Source organism: Eurytemora carolleeae, unplaced genomic scaffold, assembly GCF_000591075.1.
Source record: "Eurytemora carolleeae unplaced genomic scaffold, Eaff_2.0 scaffold2268, whole genome shotgun sequence".
Taxonomy (NCBI): domain Eukaryota; kingdom Metazoa; phylum Arthropoda; class Copepoda; order Calanoida; family Temoridae; genus Eurytemora; species Eurytemora carolleeae.
In genome coordinates this window covers 5,253-22,016 of record NW_019398153.1, presented here as the reverse complement: position 1 = coordinate 22,016, position 16,764 = coordinate 5,253, and the positions used below count along the sequence as shown (strand labels likewise).

Sequence of the window (16,764 nt, the reverse complement as noted above, 5' to 3'; positions counted from 1 at the left end):
AGTTTTCAAACAATGGGACCGGACATCATCTTCTTAAAGAAATTTATTTTATATTAAGAGTAATAAATTAAATAAATTATATTCAGCCAGATAGGTACTTTTTCAACTAGTTCCAGAAGACATGTTTCATATAGTATATAATTATTGAGATGAATTCCTAAGGTTAGCTCCGAGGTACATGGCCTGGCCTAGGGAGCTCCTGTACTCCGGCTTCATCTTCTCACTCAAGGCCATGGAGTTCAACTTCTGGAAATCGCTCTGAACGTTCTTGAACACCGTCTCGATGTCCAGCTCTCGGTTCCTGAAGGTCAACAGGAGAATTAGACATGAACCAAAATTGGGATAGTAAAATTTATAAAAAAAAGATGATTTTTCTAATATGATGGGGATACGGAGGCTCATGAGTGCCAAAGTGATTAAATACTAAAGTGTGCCAAACTTATAGTTGGATGACGACATTTCATGTCCCAAGTATTTAGAAATATGTATATATATATATAAATTGGTTTGTATACGGAGTGTACAGTACAACAGAAACTGGACTCTCTTTGTTTACAAACACAGACTTAGAATTTGTATTTAACTTAAATATAGATTAACGTAAATTAAGATTTCAGAAGTGAAATTTAGCCATTTTACTGCACAATAAATAATTTCAGACAGCAAAATAATGCCTACAGGCATAATCTGTAAAACATGGAATGCACAATGTGTGATACCGAAAAATGAGGATCTTCGAATATATCTCTTGATCTTCACTTTTACGGGTCTTCAGTCTATTGTTTTCTAGTCTTTACTTTTTAAAAGAAATCTTTTCATGCAATTTTCTCCAAACCAAATAAAACCTTATGGCCTAACCTGTCGTCGTTGCCTTAGTCTGTTCCACTTTAGTATTTATTGACTTTGCATGAGTGCCCATAGTAGGGACGAACAGCTTTCTTTTAGAATAGAAAAAAACCATTTATAACACTGATAAATTTCACGGTTACAACTGAGTGTTAAATGAAAAATAAACCATTAATTTTGAAAATGAAGTGTTTAATTAGTTCATATAATTAGCATTAAGATAAGACAATTTAAATTTCAGAATTGTTAACAAAAAATGATAAATTCCAACCCAATGACCTGATATGGTTAAGAAGATGCTTCATGTAGACTCCGACATGAACTCCGGTTCTAATATCATTCTCTTCATACGCTTTCATGTTCGGCATAGTCCCGTATCCAATCACAAGGTTGGGACTGTTCTTCATGATATATCCAGAGGACTGCTTTGACTGCTCCAGCTTGCGCTTGATGAAGTCCTTGGGGTCGTCCCTACATGAGTCGTACATAATAACCCCTAGCAAAGGGTTCTTGTCAGAGATAACTGATTCAACAAAATAAAATAAACACCTATTTATTTTACGTTATTAAACGCTTAAGTGTCTAAGCTGATTGAAAGGGACTGTAAGCGTAATTTCAAGTGCCCTGCCCTCCATGCAAAGACGATACTTCTTGTTCTAGTTCTGTAAAGAAAGATAATATAAATATTTCTTTTTGCATAGCTCCTTCACTTAATATTACATGTCATTCAGAGATTAAAAACAGCAAAAAGAACTCCGATGTTCATTACAAAGAGTCTTATATAATCCATACATTCCAAGACATCTTTTGTTCTTATTTGTTAAGCATTCATAATTAATTTATTATATATATTTTGTTCCTGATTCAATATGTCCATGATGAAGAAGTATTTGTGAGAGTGGAGTTGGATCATGTTCTTCTAGACTACTCTCAACAGGAGCTAATACAAACACATACTTATAGTTCAGTGCTTAGGACTCGTACAAAACCTTTCTGCAAATTATTCTTGTCGTTTTTTTTAATAGCAGGTGGTCTGTGGTGAAGACATCCAAGGAACTGAATTTAAGATGAAGGAACCGAGTATATAAATAAATAAACAGAAGATCGTGGAATATCCCCAACGTGGAATCCCCAGACCGCCACCAGAGTAATGGTCTCAGTCAGACCAAGATAGTCAAGTATCGCAAAGAAGCTTGCGCACGAATGAAAGGTCGATACGGTACGGGGAAGATTGGTACTCTCTGACGTCATATTCCAGTACCTATGGACGGAGCAGAGGATAGTGCAGTGAGCGGATACGGGCGTTGTGACGTAGGTAGGGTACAGGATTCCAAGTTGCATGACTACTTTACCCTTTTCCAGTACCCATGAGTCAGACTGATTCCAAAACCCGGTCAAGTCTGCACCCTGATCACCCTCCTCCTACTCCAAAGTACGGTACTACCGGACGCTGGCCAGCCAAACAACCTGTTCACGAAAGAAAGAAAGAAAGGAACCGAGTATTCGCCTTAAATGCATATTTTCTAATCTTCTAAACCTAAAGTCGTGGACCTTTGATACTTTAAAATGTGAATTCTGCTAAATCAGGTCGTCAAAGGTTTACACCACCAGGTTGAAAAGATATAGAGATTAGAAAAATCGTGGCGAGTTATCAGTTTATAAATTCATTTGCCGAAAAAAAGCAAAATAGTTCAGACATAAGTCATAGTTTCTATAAAAAAAATAAAACAACTTTGATTTAAATCTTCTATTTTTTTTGCAAAAAAACATAGTTAAGCTTAATTTGTCAGCAGAAATACATGGTTTAGTTCAAAATAATTTCAAAACTAATTTGAGTATGATGTGTTCCTAAATATATATCTTCACTATGTCCTACAGCGTGTCCGTTATAGTAGAAGAGGCAATATGTCTCTTCATCAATAAAACTAGCAAACAAGTCTACAGCATTCCTAAACATTTTCAATTTAAACTCAGTGAGTGAGTGAGTGTGCCAGTTAGCGGGTCAGTGAGTCATTTAGTGAGTCATAAAGTGAGTCAGTAAGTCATTTAATTGATCATTAAGTGCGTCAGTGAGTCAGTAAGTGAGTGAGTCAGTAAGTGAGTGAGTCAGTAAGTGAGTGAGTCAGTAAGTGAGTGAGTCAGTAAGTGAGTGAGTCAGTAAGTTAGTGACTCGCCATCGTTCCTGGTGGCTTTAAGGTTGGAAAACTGCGAAACTTTTTGATATTTTTCCTCGCAGATTATTAGAGCAATCTTAAACTTCGGGAAACTAAAAAACAAAACAAAAATCAAGATGCAGAGCAAATTTTCAAAAAATGAAAAAAATGGTGCAATACATGGCTTTCCAGATTGGACATGATTTTGACCCCACTCCCACAAATAAAAGCTATCTTTTATCGTCAAAGAAATGTTATGTTATAAAAATATTTACCTGCATTCGTTAGTTGTTGATTTGGCAACCCTGATACTAACTATATCTGAGTACACGGATTCTCCTGTACTAGGACAGTACGCCCTAGTACAAATATAGACTAGTATAGTATCCTGATACTAACTATATCTGAGTAAAAGGATTTTCTAGTACAAATATAGATCAGTAAAGTATCCTGATACTAACTATATCTGAGTACACGGATTTTCCTGTACTAGGACAGTATACACTAGTACAAATATAGATCAGTAAAGTATCTTGATACTAACTATATCTGAGTACACAAATTCGTAATCACTGTTCGGTTATATTGCAATTTGAAAAAGAAAACTTTTGAATTTAGAAGTTTCACTTCTCACATATCTCTTCGTGCTCCAAAGATTGATTTAAAGATTAGAGCCGGATTCAAAGAAGAAATAAAGGTATATAAAAATATAATTTCAAGTTCGAGAAGAAAAAAACTGATATTCCTCTCTGGATTTCAAGATTAAGAATAGTTTAAATGGAACAGTTTAAGTATTTAGTTGTTACCTGCAGACATATTGCCAAACTGTTACCCCGTCCCCACCCTCAACAACCTCCCCTGATATCATCAATTCAAAACATTCGACATTTCAGAGAGAAAAGGGAAAAATGTCGTCTTTTTAACATTGACACAACAACCGACTTCAAATTAATAAATTCCTGGACGACGTGTGTGCGTATAGGTTTAAAAAATTGTTTTTCTTCTCATTTCTTTGATTTATCCTTTTATCCATTGATTAACAAATCAAATTTATTTGATTGAAGTTAATTGATTGATTGATTTCTCCCTGATAGTTCCCTCCCAACTGCTATGGGAGTTATACTGGTTCTAACACATACCTGGACAATAAGATTCAGGATTTAAAGGGACAGACCGGCTATGTAAGGTAGTTAAACTGAGTGTGCAGTGCTGTGGACAAATTCTTTAGGAATCATTTGAGAATTATTCTTTTAAAAATCCCTGAATATTTGTTGAGATATTGTCAAATAAAATTGTCTTTTTTAAATTGTCAAAGATAGTTCACGAACAGAAACAAGCTGGGAAAATATGTCAGAATATAAATGATAAAGGATAAAGTCGCGTTTGGTCATAAAAAATGAATATCCTAGATCCTGATGTTATATGTTATAAAAATAAAAAATACAATAAAAAAGTAACTATTGAACAGTTAACAAATTACCATTTCTTGATTAAAATAAAGAAAGTTGAAGTAAATAATTTCATTATCATTAAGTTACAATCGTGTTTGTCAAAGTAACAAGTAACAGTCAGTGTCAGTTTTGAGCGGATTCCTTGTTAAGAACTATTTGCCCTTGAATTTACCTCTGGAGGATTCACTGTGATGTCCTCTCTAATTCCTTGTTTCATCCATTCGTAAACTATTGGTTGTCCGCACACAACTTCAAACCTCAGAGTGATCTTCTCTCCTGAACAGTGTACAGTGTACAGTGAACAGTGTACAGTGTACACCAATTTTAAGTACTGTCTGTAATTGGAAATTTAATAGTAATCAAAGAAATACAGTACAAATTGCAAAAAAAAAAAAATTTTTGTTGAAAAATTTCTAGCCTAATGATGACATCACAAAAATCTAGCCTAATGATGACATCACAAAAAACTAGCCTAATGATGACATCACAAAAAAAAACTAGCCTTAAGATGATATCACAAAAAACTAGCCTAAAGATGACATCACAAAAAAAAACTAGCCTAATGATGATATCACAAAAAACTAGCCTAATGATGACATCACAAAAAAACTAGCCTAAAGATGGTATCACAAAAAACTAGCCTTCTAATGATGGCATAACAAAAAACTAGCCTAAGGATGACATCACAAAAAAACTAGTCTAATGATGATATCACAAAAAACTAGCCTAATGATGACATCACAAAAAACTAGTCTAAGGATGACATCACAAAAAAACTAGCCTAATGATGACATCACAAAAAAACGTTTAAGTTTTCGTTTATCGTCCTGAGCTGGAAACTCTTGTGTCGAATACCCTTAATCTCAATATCCACTTTGTACACTTTTGATTTTCTGCATCTTCTCTTTTGTTACAGGGCATACAATTTCAAAATATCAATAATATCTCAGATTTTTCAAAGAAACTCAATTGCACCAAATCTTTAAAGTTTAAAACTGAACCTAAAACCCTGGACGTGCATACATATTTGTGACCACTTGGAGAGAAGATATTTGGAAAATACGGGGTTGTAATCATGGGTTGAGTTTAAAAAGATGAGATTTATCTTACCTATTAGTTTTTCATCATCTTTGAACCATTGATAACTTAACAACTCAAAACTCTCCGCCTAAATGAATGGTTTTAAAATATTCTATTTTAATTTACACAAAACACAAAAATATACAGTTTCATTCAAAATTTAGGGAAATCGAAAGAATTTATAAAATGTCGTCTTCTAAACCTACTAATAATAGAATCCTGCAGATATTTAAATACTCATATCATATCCTAGATGTTGTTGATTGTTGAAGCAGAGAGAACATAAAAACTGATAAAACCAAAATATTTTAAATATTGTTGCATGGAATTAAAACTAGGTAAATAACGAATAAATAAGCGATATTTTCCTTACACATTATTATTAACTAAATATGGGCCTTAAATGTGATTAAAATATTTTTTTCGTCAGAAAAAATTGTAGTTTTTCGTTAAAATTCTTAATAATACTAAAAAAATATGATTACCTGACAGGAAAGTTGAGCGGAACCACCAAAGGAAGACTCTACGTGGGTCGGATGCTTTGTCACAATTAGACTGCCCTAAATACATTGACAACTGTTTAGTGTTTAGGAAAGATTCTACGTGTGTCAAATGCTTTGTCACAATTCACTGCCCTAAATAATTTGACCACTGTTTAGTGTTTAAGGAAGATTCTACGGGGGTAGGATGCTTTGTCCTTGATACTATTAATAACTATGAAGAAAGAGAATTGGTAAAGGACCCCGTAATTCGTCGACTCCTTAATAGTGTAAAAGAAAGATTCTACGTGAGTCGGATGCTAGATAACAACTATCATTGAAAAACAGACTAAGTGGGTAAGCTGCTTTGTAACTATTAGACTTCCCTAGACACAAAGACCACTTTGTAGAGTTAAAGGAAAAGTATACGAGAGCCGGATGATAACAACCAAAATACTCTCACTAATTACTCAAATTTAGAATATGCGACAAAGATTTCACACTCACATATACACGATGAAGTACAGGACACAAAAATAACTATTATACACTTGAAGCCCAACGTACAAAAAAGAATTTTTGATTATCAAAACTACTCTAATTTTGAAAATTTTGGAAACATGGAGAAAATATGAATTTTAAGGATAACCCAAAGTTTGGGATGAGTCGAAGGGGGGAGGGGGGTCTAATTGTAATTCTTAAATCATTAATGACGTAATATGAGTAATTAAAGCTAATTACACCACTTAAAATAGCTACCTTTTCTGGGCGAAGAAATATTTTTTTAGAATTGGTCCAATCATCCAACTTCTCTCTTGTTACTTCTCCAACAACGCAAAGGTTATGCTGTATACGACAGTAGTAGTACCCTACGGTAAATATATGTCAAATATCTCTAGATATTATAGGGTTACCGACAAAGGATGAGACTTTAATGATGACCTAAAACTATTCAAATATAAAACCCTGGAGGTTGAATATAGGTTACACTGCCATGGATACAGTCTTCTACCGACATAATAAATGGTTTGGCAATATTAAAGTAACAAATGTACAGTCACGAACCGAAAAAAATAAGAACTAAATGAAGTCTCCTCCTCTGTTGGTAACCCTTACTGGGTAACCGGCCCTTTTTTTAAAGGCACCAAAAGATGTGCTTGTCCAAAATTTTTTATAAATTGCACCACTTGTCTGAAAAAAAACCTTTCTCTAAAGTCAGGATAGTGACATTTGTAAAAAGATACAGTGTGTCCCACTGACAGTGGAGAGAAAGCTGTGATCTTTGAAATAATTTGCGAAATTCATTCTTCAACTTTAAGGAAAAATTCTAAAAGTAATAATCAAGTCCCGTCATTTCCAAAATGTGGTCTGCCTTTTCTGTGTGTTTCAAAATTACTGAAGATAACATTTAATGAAGATGCCGAAAAATTTCGTTTTATTTAATAATTTAAAATCTGAACCAGCTTCCAGATATCTAGGGTAATATTTACAGCACAAAATGGCAGACCACACTTTGGAAATGCCAGGAGTAGGGGAATTTTGTAAAGTGTTTTAAGAATTATTCATGTAAACGTAGGTTGCCGAGTAAATGCCGCAAATCATTTCAAAGATAAAAGCAATTTTCAACCTTTTTCTGCTCTTTGTGAGAGACCCTATATTTGTTTGAATAAACAAAACTATCTTAAAAACAAATCATTAGCAAATTAAAAATATTGATTTACTTGTAATATAGTCCATTTAAACTCCTCTGAAGGAGAACCAGGTTCATCATTAGGTCTGTAGTACCATTCATACCGAGGGGAGGGGATACCAGAGGCATGAACCTGTATTAGATATATATTAGGTCTCAATATAATTCAAACTATGAGGTTCAGGTGTATAGGAAGAGACCGAGCGCTGCAAAAATCAGATTTAAGAAACAAGTACTATATAGTGTATATGCTAAAGTGAGGAGGCAATGCTATGCTAAAATTAGCTTTTCAAAATTAACATATCACCGAAAAATTAAATCATACAAGTTTCTGTACATAGATAATTGTACAATTGACCCTAAAAACTGTACTTCTACAGTCTACACTGCATGTACCTGTATTGTAACCGGTTCAGGCCCAATTTTGGCGTAAACAACCCAGAACTCTTCAGTCTGTCCGTTCACACGCCGTCTCACTCGTTCATTAGTGGATTCTATATCCTGCTTATACCAATATTCATTCATAAATGGATTCTATATCCAGCTTATACCAATATTCATTTATTAATGGATTCTATATCCAGCTTATACCAATATTCATTTATTAGTAGATTCTCTATCCTGCTTATACCTATATTCATCTATTAGTTGATTCTATATCCTGCTTATAAAATATTCATTTATTAATGGATTCTATATCCAGCATATACCAATATTCATTTATTAGTGGATTCTATATCCAGCTTATACCAATATTCATTATTCTATATCCAGCGTAATGTTCATAAAATATTCTGTTACTAGCAGATTTCATGCTAAGCTTAAAATGTATCTAGTAGGGGATTACATATACGCTACACTACACTCCAGTTTTATCAATAAATTAGTGAAGTTAATACTTAGATCCACAATAAAATATTTTATTTCTATATTAGAGGTGAATATTATTCCTTGACTAGTTTTAGAAGTTGATAACTATAGTTGAGATCATGTATAAAGGAAACTGTGTCACTGGGATAGGGTAGAAGGTTGTCCTAAAAAGGGTTATAAATATGTATAAACAAATATATTATATATATATACTCGTTTAGTCCGCTAAACTTGAGTTCTCTGTGGTAATGATTAGGTGTACTAATTAGCATTATGAAAGGCCCTCAACTTATAATAAGTTGGTTGAGCTCGCTGGTCCCTGTTTCATTGCCAAATCATCAGGGTTTGATGGAGCAGTGGTTAGCGTGTTTGATTCATAATTTAAGGATTCATGGTTCAAGGCCCGTCAACCGCAAAATCAAAATCAGATGATTAGAGCCATACTGATGAGTCCTAATAGGACGAAACACTGTGTCTATGGATTTAAATATATATATAAAAGATTTATTCGAAAGAAAGAATCCCCCTGATTGATTTTAATCCTGAAGTCAACTCGGTTCATCTTAAGTATGAATAATTTAACTTTGTAAAAAACGAATATAAAAATGCAGCATTTAAGTCAAATTAACACCAAAAATATCAAAAACAAAATTACGCTGCAGTTTTACTTTGCAAAATTTTAAAATTCTACTATTTTAGTGAAAACTAAATTTCAACAAAACATATATTCATCAAGATCTAAAGATTCGTATTAAAACAGTGAATTTGGAAACATCCCTGCTCTGATAACAAAGGTAAGAACAATTTGAGTATATGGCAGGGCAGTGCCCAATTTACAGCGGTACCCTTTAAACCTTGTTTGATCAAATATGAATAAGATATCCATGTTTTTGTTTCGTTCAGCTGTTTATTTTCGGTTTCTCTGCAAAAGTGATTTGTGAATTTCTTGCTTATGAGAAGCAATGGATGAATTATCAAAATTGAACACTTTTTGGGTCAGAACTTTTTATGAGATTAATGTTTCGAGAGTACAGTTGTAAATTGGGCATTGTCATCTTTGCGTGGAGGGTCCCTTTTAAGTCCGTCCTACCTCTATACAAATTTTGAGGAAATGAGAGATGGCAAAGTTTTTAGCAGCCATCTGGTTCAGCAGGTCCTGGGCAGAGTTGAAGTTCACAATATGACTTTGGATCAGGATTTTGGAATATCTGATCAGATCAATCAATTTAATATCTCGCAGATCAAATCTTACATCAACCATTGATCAATTCATTAAAAAAAATATTTTTTTCAATTTTTTAACCAATTTTTCTCTTCTTTTCATTTTTGAACAATTGATATAGAAAATAAGGTAATCAAATTATCAATTCAATAACATTGATTTTATTTTTTTCATAATTTTTAATTGATTTCCTGAGTTTCTCCCAAGATTTCTCCGCCTCCATAATCTCAATGAAAGATGAACTTTCCACCCTGACAATTCAAAATATTTTATTAATGCAATTTCAACAACAAACAAGATCTACTTCATGAGACTCATTAATTTTTCGTGGAGGGTACATATTTTCTTGAAAAATCCCCCCCCCCTCTCTATAAAATCATCTTTTTTACCAGATGTTTAATTTTCTCTTTAGTGTTTTATTCACCGAATTGAGAAAAATAAATTATTGTTTTTTTTTTGTTAAAACTCGATGGGTGGAATAACTGTTACTCTGTATATCTGTGTATCGTAAAACTGATGTGATTTGAATTTGTGATTATTTTACATAATCACAAGCGAGCAAAGTTTTACTAATCTCTACTTCCAGATAAGAATGGTTGTCTGGGGGGTTTTTGTTTACCCTGTGAAAATCAATATATGTTTTATATTACAAAATGGAGCTAAAGCACACAAGAGATCAATAAACACTAAACAGTATATAAACCAGTTTTCCCATTTGTTCTTCAATTTTTCAATTCATCCTCAGACCATTCGAATTCAATGAATTAGAGAGGTCACTGAACTACCTACCACTAGTTCAAATCCAGTATTACCAACTCAAATATTCCGGGGATTAAAGCTTTGAACGGAGGTAGGTACTAACCTAGCTCAAACTTGGTAAATTTGGTCTCCGGTTAATTGGATTATATCTCAAATAATAATAATATAAAGCTTCCTACTTGTATTCCTCATCCCGAATAAAGTTCCAGAGCATTAGATCCGGACTTATCTTGGATTTCAAGGTCGTTGTGAAATTATATCTAAAAATTGTAAATCTAGATAATTCATATTTTAAATTTATTTCAAAAGTACCTTCAATTATAACTTATAATGGGGAAAAAAATAAGTGAACTCTATTAATACAGTTTTCATCTTGAAAGTGTGACTAAGGACGGCGTTGAGCACCGTGGATTTCAGAGGAGTTAAAAAATAAAAATGAGAAATAAACTGACCTGTCCTTGATGCTATTTAAGGTTTGAATCCTCCGAACATATTCCTACAAAATAACATTTGTTGTGGCATATGATTACAGGTTGATAAAGGGGCTGTAAGCATAATTTCAAGTGACCCTCCATGAAAAGATGACAAGGTATGAATTAAATATTCATGTTTTTGTTTCTTTTAACCGTTTTTTTTTTATTGCTGTTTTCTACTCATAAGAAGCTATGGAGAAATTATCAAAAGAAAAACGACGCTATTTTCCTCATTTTTTATCAGAATAAGGTTTTAAAGATATCGTTGTAAATCGGGCATTGCCATATTTACATGGAGGGCCACATGAAATTACACTTACATAAGACATAAGACATATTTAGGCTGGCTCTTCGAAATTGGTCACAAAAAAAAGTATTAAATCTATTCTCTGACCCTATTACATGTCCGTTAACTACAACAGCGCACCTGCCGCAAATAAAACTTGTTTGTAATCATTAAAAATTATGTCACCTCTGTATCTGGGTCCATATTTCCTCTCTGCGCATTTGTTCTCTATGAACAATAAAATATGTCCTCTTTTTTAAAATCTCTATGGAAATATTCCAATCTGATTGAACCTCCTTCCCTCCATCTTAAACTGGATCTGAAATATAATGCTATTCACCGACGAATGGAAAAATACATTTAAACATTTGAAAACGGTAAAACTTAACATGTTCATTGAAATATAAATTTAATTTTTAATCTTTTTCCTCAGATTTTTTACACATTCGCGCCGATTTATCTTTAAAAATATTGTTTTAAAAGACATTGAAACTTTTGGTACATTACATATTGTACTACGCTAGACATCAACATGTTTAATGTTTATAGTAAGTTCTATTTAGATAAATTACTACTTCATGTCTATATTAACAACGAACGGCAACTTTTCAACGGGATAATTTCAAGAATTTTGCATGTCGAAATAAATTAATTTTAATAAATTAAATAAATAAATATTAAAACAAGAGATAAAGTTTAATGAGCTGTCAGTTTGTCATAAAAGACAACCCAAAGTAAAAAAATGACTACAGTAATAACCAGAAAACCGTGGAATTGGAACACGACATTATAGAATTAATGAAGTGCATTTGATTTTGATACAAAGCAAATAGCTTTACTTGAAAGTTATTAAATTACAAAAGTAAAATGGGTCTGTTTACATTGCACAATTGCTGTGCCTCATGTTTAATGCGCTATTAAGAGTCATAGCTTGAGTTTAAAAGGCGACTTCAAATTCCATAGTTTTCTGGTTATTACTGTAGATTAAATAATAAATGCAAGTGAAAACTGTATTAGAAAATATTATAATATATAAATAAAATAAAACAATTTTTAAATCTTTGGTGTTAACAATAGGACTAGATTTTTGTTGAGATCACTTAGATCAAAATCACATTTAAACAACTTAAAAAAAATTTGATTATTTCCCCTCAAAAATAACATTAAGAATAACGAGGTTTTCAAAACATATCCCTTCGCCCCCGCTGATATCGGAAATATAGCAAACCATATTCAAGACCTAATTCTTAACCATAGGTGGGAACTCTTGTATTGTGGATATCGAGATCAAAGCTTGATCTCCATCTTTCGTTAACATGCAGATTAATTTAATCTGTATTTGATATCCCGTAAATAGTGTCGTCTGTGGAAAACAGACAGCCAATTAGAAGCCAGGGAATTATGGATTCAACCAATGAGACAACAGTGAAATAGCTGATTTCCAAAATGAAGAGACCAGGCAGAATATTCTGCGCATAATTCTAAAGTACCCGATGTGAATATCAAGATCAAACGATCGGCATTATGGGTATTCATCACAAAGGTTCCCAGATCTGATTTTTTAATCTTGTTGCTTTGTAAAAATTCAAATTTGATTATGGTTTCATCATTGTTTAATTCATGATTGATGCAGGGCTGAGGGTTGGACATTGATCCTTGATTTGATCCCAGTTTCAGATTATAACTTCCTGCTCACAGGCGGACTGAAACCAATGAGAACCACACAATATTTCAACCTGAAATAGATTTGCTTTGTTATATCTTGATTCACCTGCATCTAGTATTTAATATTATCTTGATCTCTGAAGTGTTATCTTCTCATAGAGACGATTGTGCAGATTTTATATTATTTAATTAATTTAATTGAAATTAATCAGAGTAGAGTTATTTATTTAAAGTTTCATGGATTGTATTATTCAAGACTTGAAAGACTTTAAAAATACAAGACCTGGGCAAGAAAGAAAAAAAAGAAAGATGAAGGAAGAACAGAAAGGAAGAAAAGGAAAACAAGGAAAAAGATGAGCATAGAGGTACAGAAAGTAGAAAAAAGTAGGAGAAAGGAAGAAAATAAAAAGTTAAAGGAAGAAGAGGAAGGGAAAAGATGAATGAAGAAAGCAAAAAGTAAAAATAAGGAAGATGAAAGAAACAAAGAGGAAAAATGAAAAAGAAAAGAAATGTAGAAATAGGAAGAAGAAAAGGAAGATGATGGAAGTGGAAGAAGGAAGTAGAAGAATTACAAGGAAGTAAAAGAATTACTAAGAAATTACAAGAAAGTAAAAGAATTACAAGAAAATAGAAGAATTACAAAAAGTAAAAGAATTACAAGGAAAAAGAAGAATTACAAGGAAAAAGAAGAATTACAAGGAAATAGAAGAATTACGAGGAAGTAATTGGCAGTAAGGATTACCTCTAGATTATTATTCCTGATTGTTCGAACGATCGTCTGTATTCCCTCACAGTTCACCGCCCAGCGAGATAGGTTTCCAAATTGTCTATACAAGAAGGATTCAATTAACATTACAGTCCATTTCGCATAACTAGCTCAGATTAACAAGCAGTACATTTATAGGACTTGGGTAACAGTTTCAGGAAATTAAGGTTACAGTCCCTTGATCAGAGCTACCTAAGATTAGGTTAACAGTCCCTTTAACAAGGTTACCTGAGATCAGAGTAACAGTTCTATCCGACATAAGGAAACTGTCTCTTTACGAAATGAATCTTGAATCCAGTAAACTATGTTTCACTTGTACAGATCTACCCAGTATCAGGAAAAGAGCCCCTTTAAATTCTTCTGAATATCAGGAGAACATCCTTTTTAAAAATTTCCCAACTCAGGAGAACAATCCTTCCTAATATCAAAAGAACGGCCCATTTGAAAGCACACCTAGTAACTGGAGAACGGTCCCTCTAAGTTTATTTTGGTGTCAACAAAACGAGAACTTTAAAACTCTGCCCTGTATAAGGGAACAGGCCCTCTAAAACTCCCAAATATGAGAACTGTCCCATAAAAAATATACCCAGATTCAGCCTTAGGTGAACGGTCCCTTTAAATGTGCCAACCTGAGATTCGGGAAAGCTTCCAGGATTGTGTAGAAAGAGTTTTCTGTTAGAAGAGAAGCTTCGTAAATATAGAAACAGCGCAGTCTTAGCCTTGATTCCGCTTTTTCTAAACAATAATATTAATATAGAAACAGCGCAGTCTTAGCCTTGATTCCGCTTTTTCTAAACAATAATATTAATATAGAAACAGCGCAGTCTTAGCCTTGATTCCGCTTTTTCTAAACAATAATATTAATATAGAAACAGCGCAGTCTTAGCCTTGATTCCGCTTTTTCTAAACAATAATATTAATATAGAAACAGCGCAGTCTTAGCCNTACTTTTTATGATATCCCCCCCTCCTATTTTTATGATATCCCCCCACCTCCTAATGTATGCAATGCATGATAATTGTTAGTTTGATATTTACCTATAGGTAAAGCCTCTGTAAGATCTGAATCCCCCAGGTCTGGACAATGGTTAGCATGAAAGTTAACAAGACTAGGGCAGTTCCCGAGAATAACGGACACCACGCTGTTCTGAACCATCTGTCCGAACTGGACGTGGGACAAGCTTTGGAACCACGCCCTCGTCACGTTCCTTGGATTGTTGTAGGCGGAGTAGCCCAGGGAGGGCGTGGCTTGAAGACTGTCCTTAAACTCGATTGTGAAAACCTTTAAACTTTCGCATTTGTGAAAAATCTTGGATACATCAACCTCCGGGATATACAGGACAGGGGCCTCCTGGATATCCTGATCCTGAACAATAAATTCCAGGCAAATCTTCTCCAGATATTTGGCTCGCTTACAGTTCTCGAAATAATAGATGATCGAGTTAAGAACGGATTCCGAGTATCGAACTCGAATGAGCGTGAGTTGTCTAAGATGGGGAAAGTATGAAAGATCCCAGATATCAAACATGGGTTCCCAACAGGTTAAACTCCTACAAACAAGCCATGTTCTTTTACAATGTAAAATATAAGAGATTGGTCTCAATTTTAAGTTAAATCTATCTTACCCTAACTTGACCTGAATAGCATAAACACGCGCGGTTGACAAAGAATAAAATAAGGAAGAACTACGAGAGATCGAGGCCGAGAAACTATTTTAAATGAAAAAATAACTTCATTACGCTGGTCTCTGTAAAATCGGATTACTTCTACAAACGTTAAAACTAAAATGTTAGTTGAAAGAGAAAAACCATTCGAAATGTGAATGGACACATTCTCCGCAACTGTTTAAAAAGTATTTGCAACGACAGCAAATACATGAAATTTATTCCGACGGCAAAAGTCTTTTAACAAAATATTATCTCAGCATTTTTATGTTTTAAAATATATTACTGTTTGGTGCACAAAGTCTAGAAAATATATTACGGTTTGGTGCACAAAGCCTAGAAATTATATTACGGTTTGGTGCACAAAGTCTAGAAAATATATTACGGTTTGGTGCACAAAGTCTAGAAAATATATTACGGTTTGGTGCACAAAGTCTAGAAATTATATTACGGTTTGGTGCACAAAGTCTAGAAAAAAATGGATTTCAATTTGTAAATGAATAAAGCCCTTCCTTATATTGTTGAATACATGAAGAAGATTGTACATCCCCGTGGTGGAGACCTTCCTGGCGTGCAGGGAGATGAGGGGGAACTTGTCCATCTTCAGGCTGGACACCACGCACAGGGACCTGAAGAAGGAGTCACTGATGCAGTACTCGCCGAGGGAACTCAACTTCTCGATCTTCCTGTAGAGGAACTCCAGGCCGACGTTGGTGATACTGGTGTCGGTAATGTCGACAGTGCGCAAAGAGGAACAGATAGGTTGGAGAATATGTTTAACCTAATTAGAAGAGTAATATTCTAATTTTTCTTACTTTAATTTTCAAGAAATGAAAAATAACGCATTTTTTTTAACATAATTTAACGTGAAAATCCTCCTATCCTTTCTCCCTCACAAAAAAACTGAACAGAAGTTAAAACCTTTGGTTAAGATAGAGCTCAGCCAAATTGAAGAAACTCTTTATTGTTTGTCTTTATCCAATAAACGTCATGACGGATAAACAGATCGGCCTAAATTTTTGGTGGCAACTCATATGACCCCCGGGAATGTTTAATTTTGAGCTACCTCCAGTAGACCTTCCGTGCTGGCCCCTGAGCCCCCAACAGGAGTTTTCAAACAAGTTTGAAAACGATCTTTAAAGTTTCTCCAAGAGGAAAACCCGACACAGCCTAGGGTTCCTAAACAGTAAAATATTTTCAAGACTATTTGATTTTCTTATATTTTATGGAACTTTTCAGATATATTCTGGGGTTAAACAGAAGAGGGGAGAGGGATTTGTGAACTTGTGAAGTCTTGCGGAGATAAAACTGAGAAGTTGGGACATTATTTGGCAAGATTTGTCTTTTTTAAGATACTTTTT

The 16,764-nt window shown here is 33.8% G+C and overlaps 4 protein-coding genes and 1 long non-coding RNA gene across 5 annotated transcripts; all 5 read right to left on the bottom strand.

Moving 5' to 3' along the window:
- Nucleotides 1-25: 25 nt before the first annotated feature.
- On the bottom strand, nucleotides 26-1,786 carry LOC111716900 (uncharacterized). The gene is made up of 3 exons (XM_023492411.1): nucleotides 1,706-1,786; nucleotides 1,126-1,369; nucleotides 26-301 (listed from the first exon to the last, which is right to left on the bottom strand). Exons 2-3 carry the CDS (start codon nucleotides 1,332-1,334, stop codon nucleotides 142-144), a joined length of 369 nt encoding a protein of 122 aa, XP_023348179.1. The 5' UTR covers nucleotides 1,335-1,369; nucleotides 1,706-1,786; the 3' UTR covers nucleotides 26-141.
- A 1,214-nt stretch (nucleotides 1,787-3,000) lies between these two features.
- LOC111716902 (uncharacterized) lies at nucleotides 3,001-4,722 on the bottom strand. Its single transcript, XM_023492413.1, has 5 exons — nucleotides 4,623-4,722; nucleotides 4,087-4,138; nucleotides 3,806-3,857; nucleotides 3,275-3,358; nucleotides 3,001-3,112 (listed from the first exon to the last, which is right to left on the bottom strand). The coding sequence occupies exons 1-5, from the start codon at nucleotides 4,665-4,667 to the stop codon at nucleotides 3,001-3,003; spliced, it is 345 nt and encodes a 114-aa protein (XP_023348181.1). The 5' UTR covers nucleotides 4,668-4,722.
- An 831-nt stretch (nucleotides 4,723-5,553) lies between these two features.
- Nucleotides 5,554-6,903, bottom strand: LOC111716899 (uncharacterized). The gene is made up of 3 exons (XR_002768625.1): nucleotides 6,769-6,903; nucleotides 6,016-6,090; nucleotides 5,554-5,618 (listed from the first exon to the last, which is right to left on the bottom strand). It is a non-coding gene; the product is annotated as an uncharacterized LOC111716899 (long non-coding RNA).
- An 809-nt stretch (nucleotides 6,904-7,712) lies between these two features.
- On the bottom strand, nucleotides 7,713-11,636 carry LOC111716896 (uncharacterized). The gene is made up of 8 exons (XM_023492409.1): nucleotides 11,496-11,636; nucleotides 11,003-11,046; nucleotides 10,730-10,810; nucleotides 9,983-10,042; nucleotides 9,660-9,777; nucleotides 8,650-8,733; nucleotides 8,096-8,200; nucleotides 7,713-7,832 (listed from the first exon to the last, which is right to left on the bottom strand). Exons 1-8 carry the CDS (start codon nucleotides 11,511-11,513, stop codon nucleotides 7,713-7,715), a joined length of 630 nt encoding a protein of 209 aa, XP_023348177.1. The 5' UTR covers nucleotides 11,514-11,636.
- On the bottom strand, nucleotides 11,628-16,614 carry LOC111716897 (uncharacterized). Its single transcript, XM_023492410.1, has 6 exons — nucleotides 16,470-16,614; nucleotides 15,916-16,184; nucleotides 14,778-15,289; nucleotides 14,370-14,475; nucleotides 13,717-13,801; nucleotides 11,628-13,045 (listed from the first exon to the last, which is right to left on the bottom strand). Exons 2-6 carry the CDS (start codon nucleotides 16,002-16,004, stop codon nucleotides 12,983-12,985), a joined length of 855 nt encoding a protein of 284 aa, XP_023348178.1. The 5' UTR covers nucleotides 16,005-16,184; nucleotides 16,470-16,614; the 3' UTR covers nucleotides 11,628-12,982.
- Nucleotides 16,615-16,764: the final 150 nt, after the last annotated feature.

Bases quoted from the DNA above. Each gene is read 5' to 3' on its own strand.
- LOC111716896 (XM_023492409.1), bottom strand. The intron at 10,043-10,729 runs GTAGGAAGCTTT...TTGAATTGTCAG, and splicing joins ATTCGGGATGAGGAATACAA to GGTGGAAAGTTCATCTTTCA. The intron at 7,833-8,095 runs GTACATGCAGTG...TATCTAATACAG, and splicing joins CTGAACCGGTTACAATACAG to GTTCATGCCTCTGGTATCCC.
- LOC111716897 (XM_023492410.1), bottom strand. From the start codon at position 16,004: ATGGACAAGTTCCCCCTCATCTCCCTGCACGCCAGGAAGGTCTCCACC. The intron at 15,290-15,915 runs GAAGGGCTTTAT...GCTTGTTTGTAG, and splicing joins CATGTATTCAACAATATAAG to GAGTTTAACCTGTTGGGAAC. The intron at 13,802-14,369 runs GTTGGCACATTT...CTTCTTGTATAG, and splicing joins GAAGCTTTCCCGAATCTCAG to ACAATTTGGAAACCTATCTC.
- LOC111716902 (XM_023492413.1), bottom strand. From the start codon at position 4,667: ATGAAACAAGGAATTAGAGAGGACATCACAGTGAATCCTCCAGAG. The intron at 4,139-4,622 runs GTAAATTCAAGG...CTTATTGTCCAG, and splicing joins TCACAGTGAATCCTCCAGAG to GTATGTGTTAGAACCAGTAT. The intron at 3,113-3,274 runs GTAAATATTTTT...TTTGTTTTTTAG, and splicing joins TCAACAACTAACGAATGCAG to TTTCCCGAAGTTTAAGATTG.
- LOC111716900 (XM_023492411.1), bottom strand. From the start codon at position 1,334: ATGTACGACTCATGTAGGGACGACCCCAAGGACTTCATCAAGCGCAAG. The intron at 302-1,125 runs GTCATTGGGTTG...GTTGACCTTCAG, and splicing joins CATCTTCTTAACCATATCAG to GAACCGAGAGCTGGACATCG.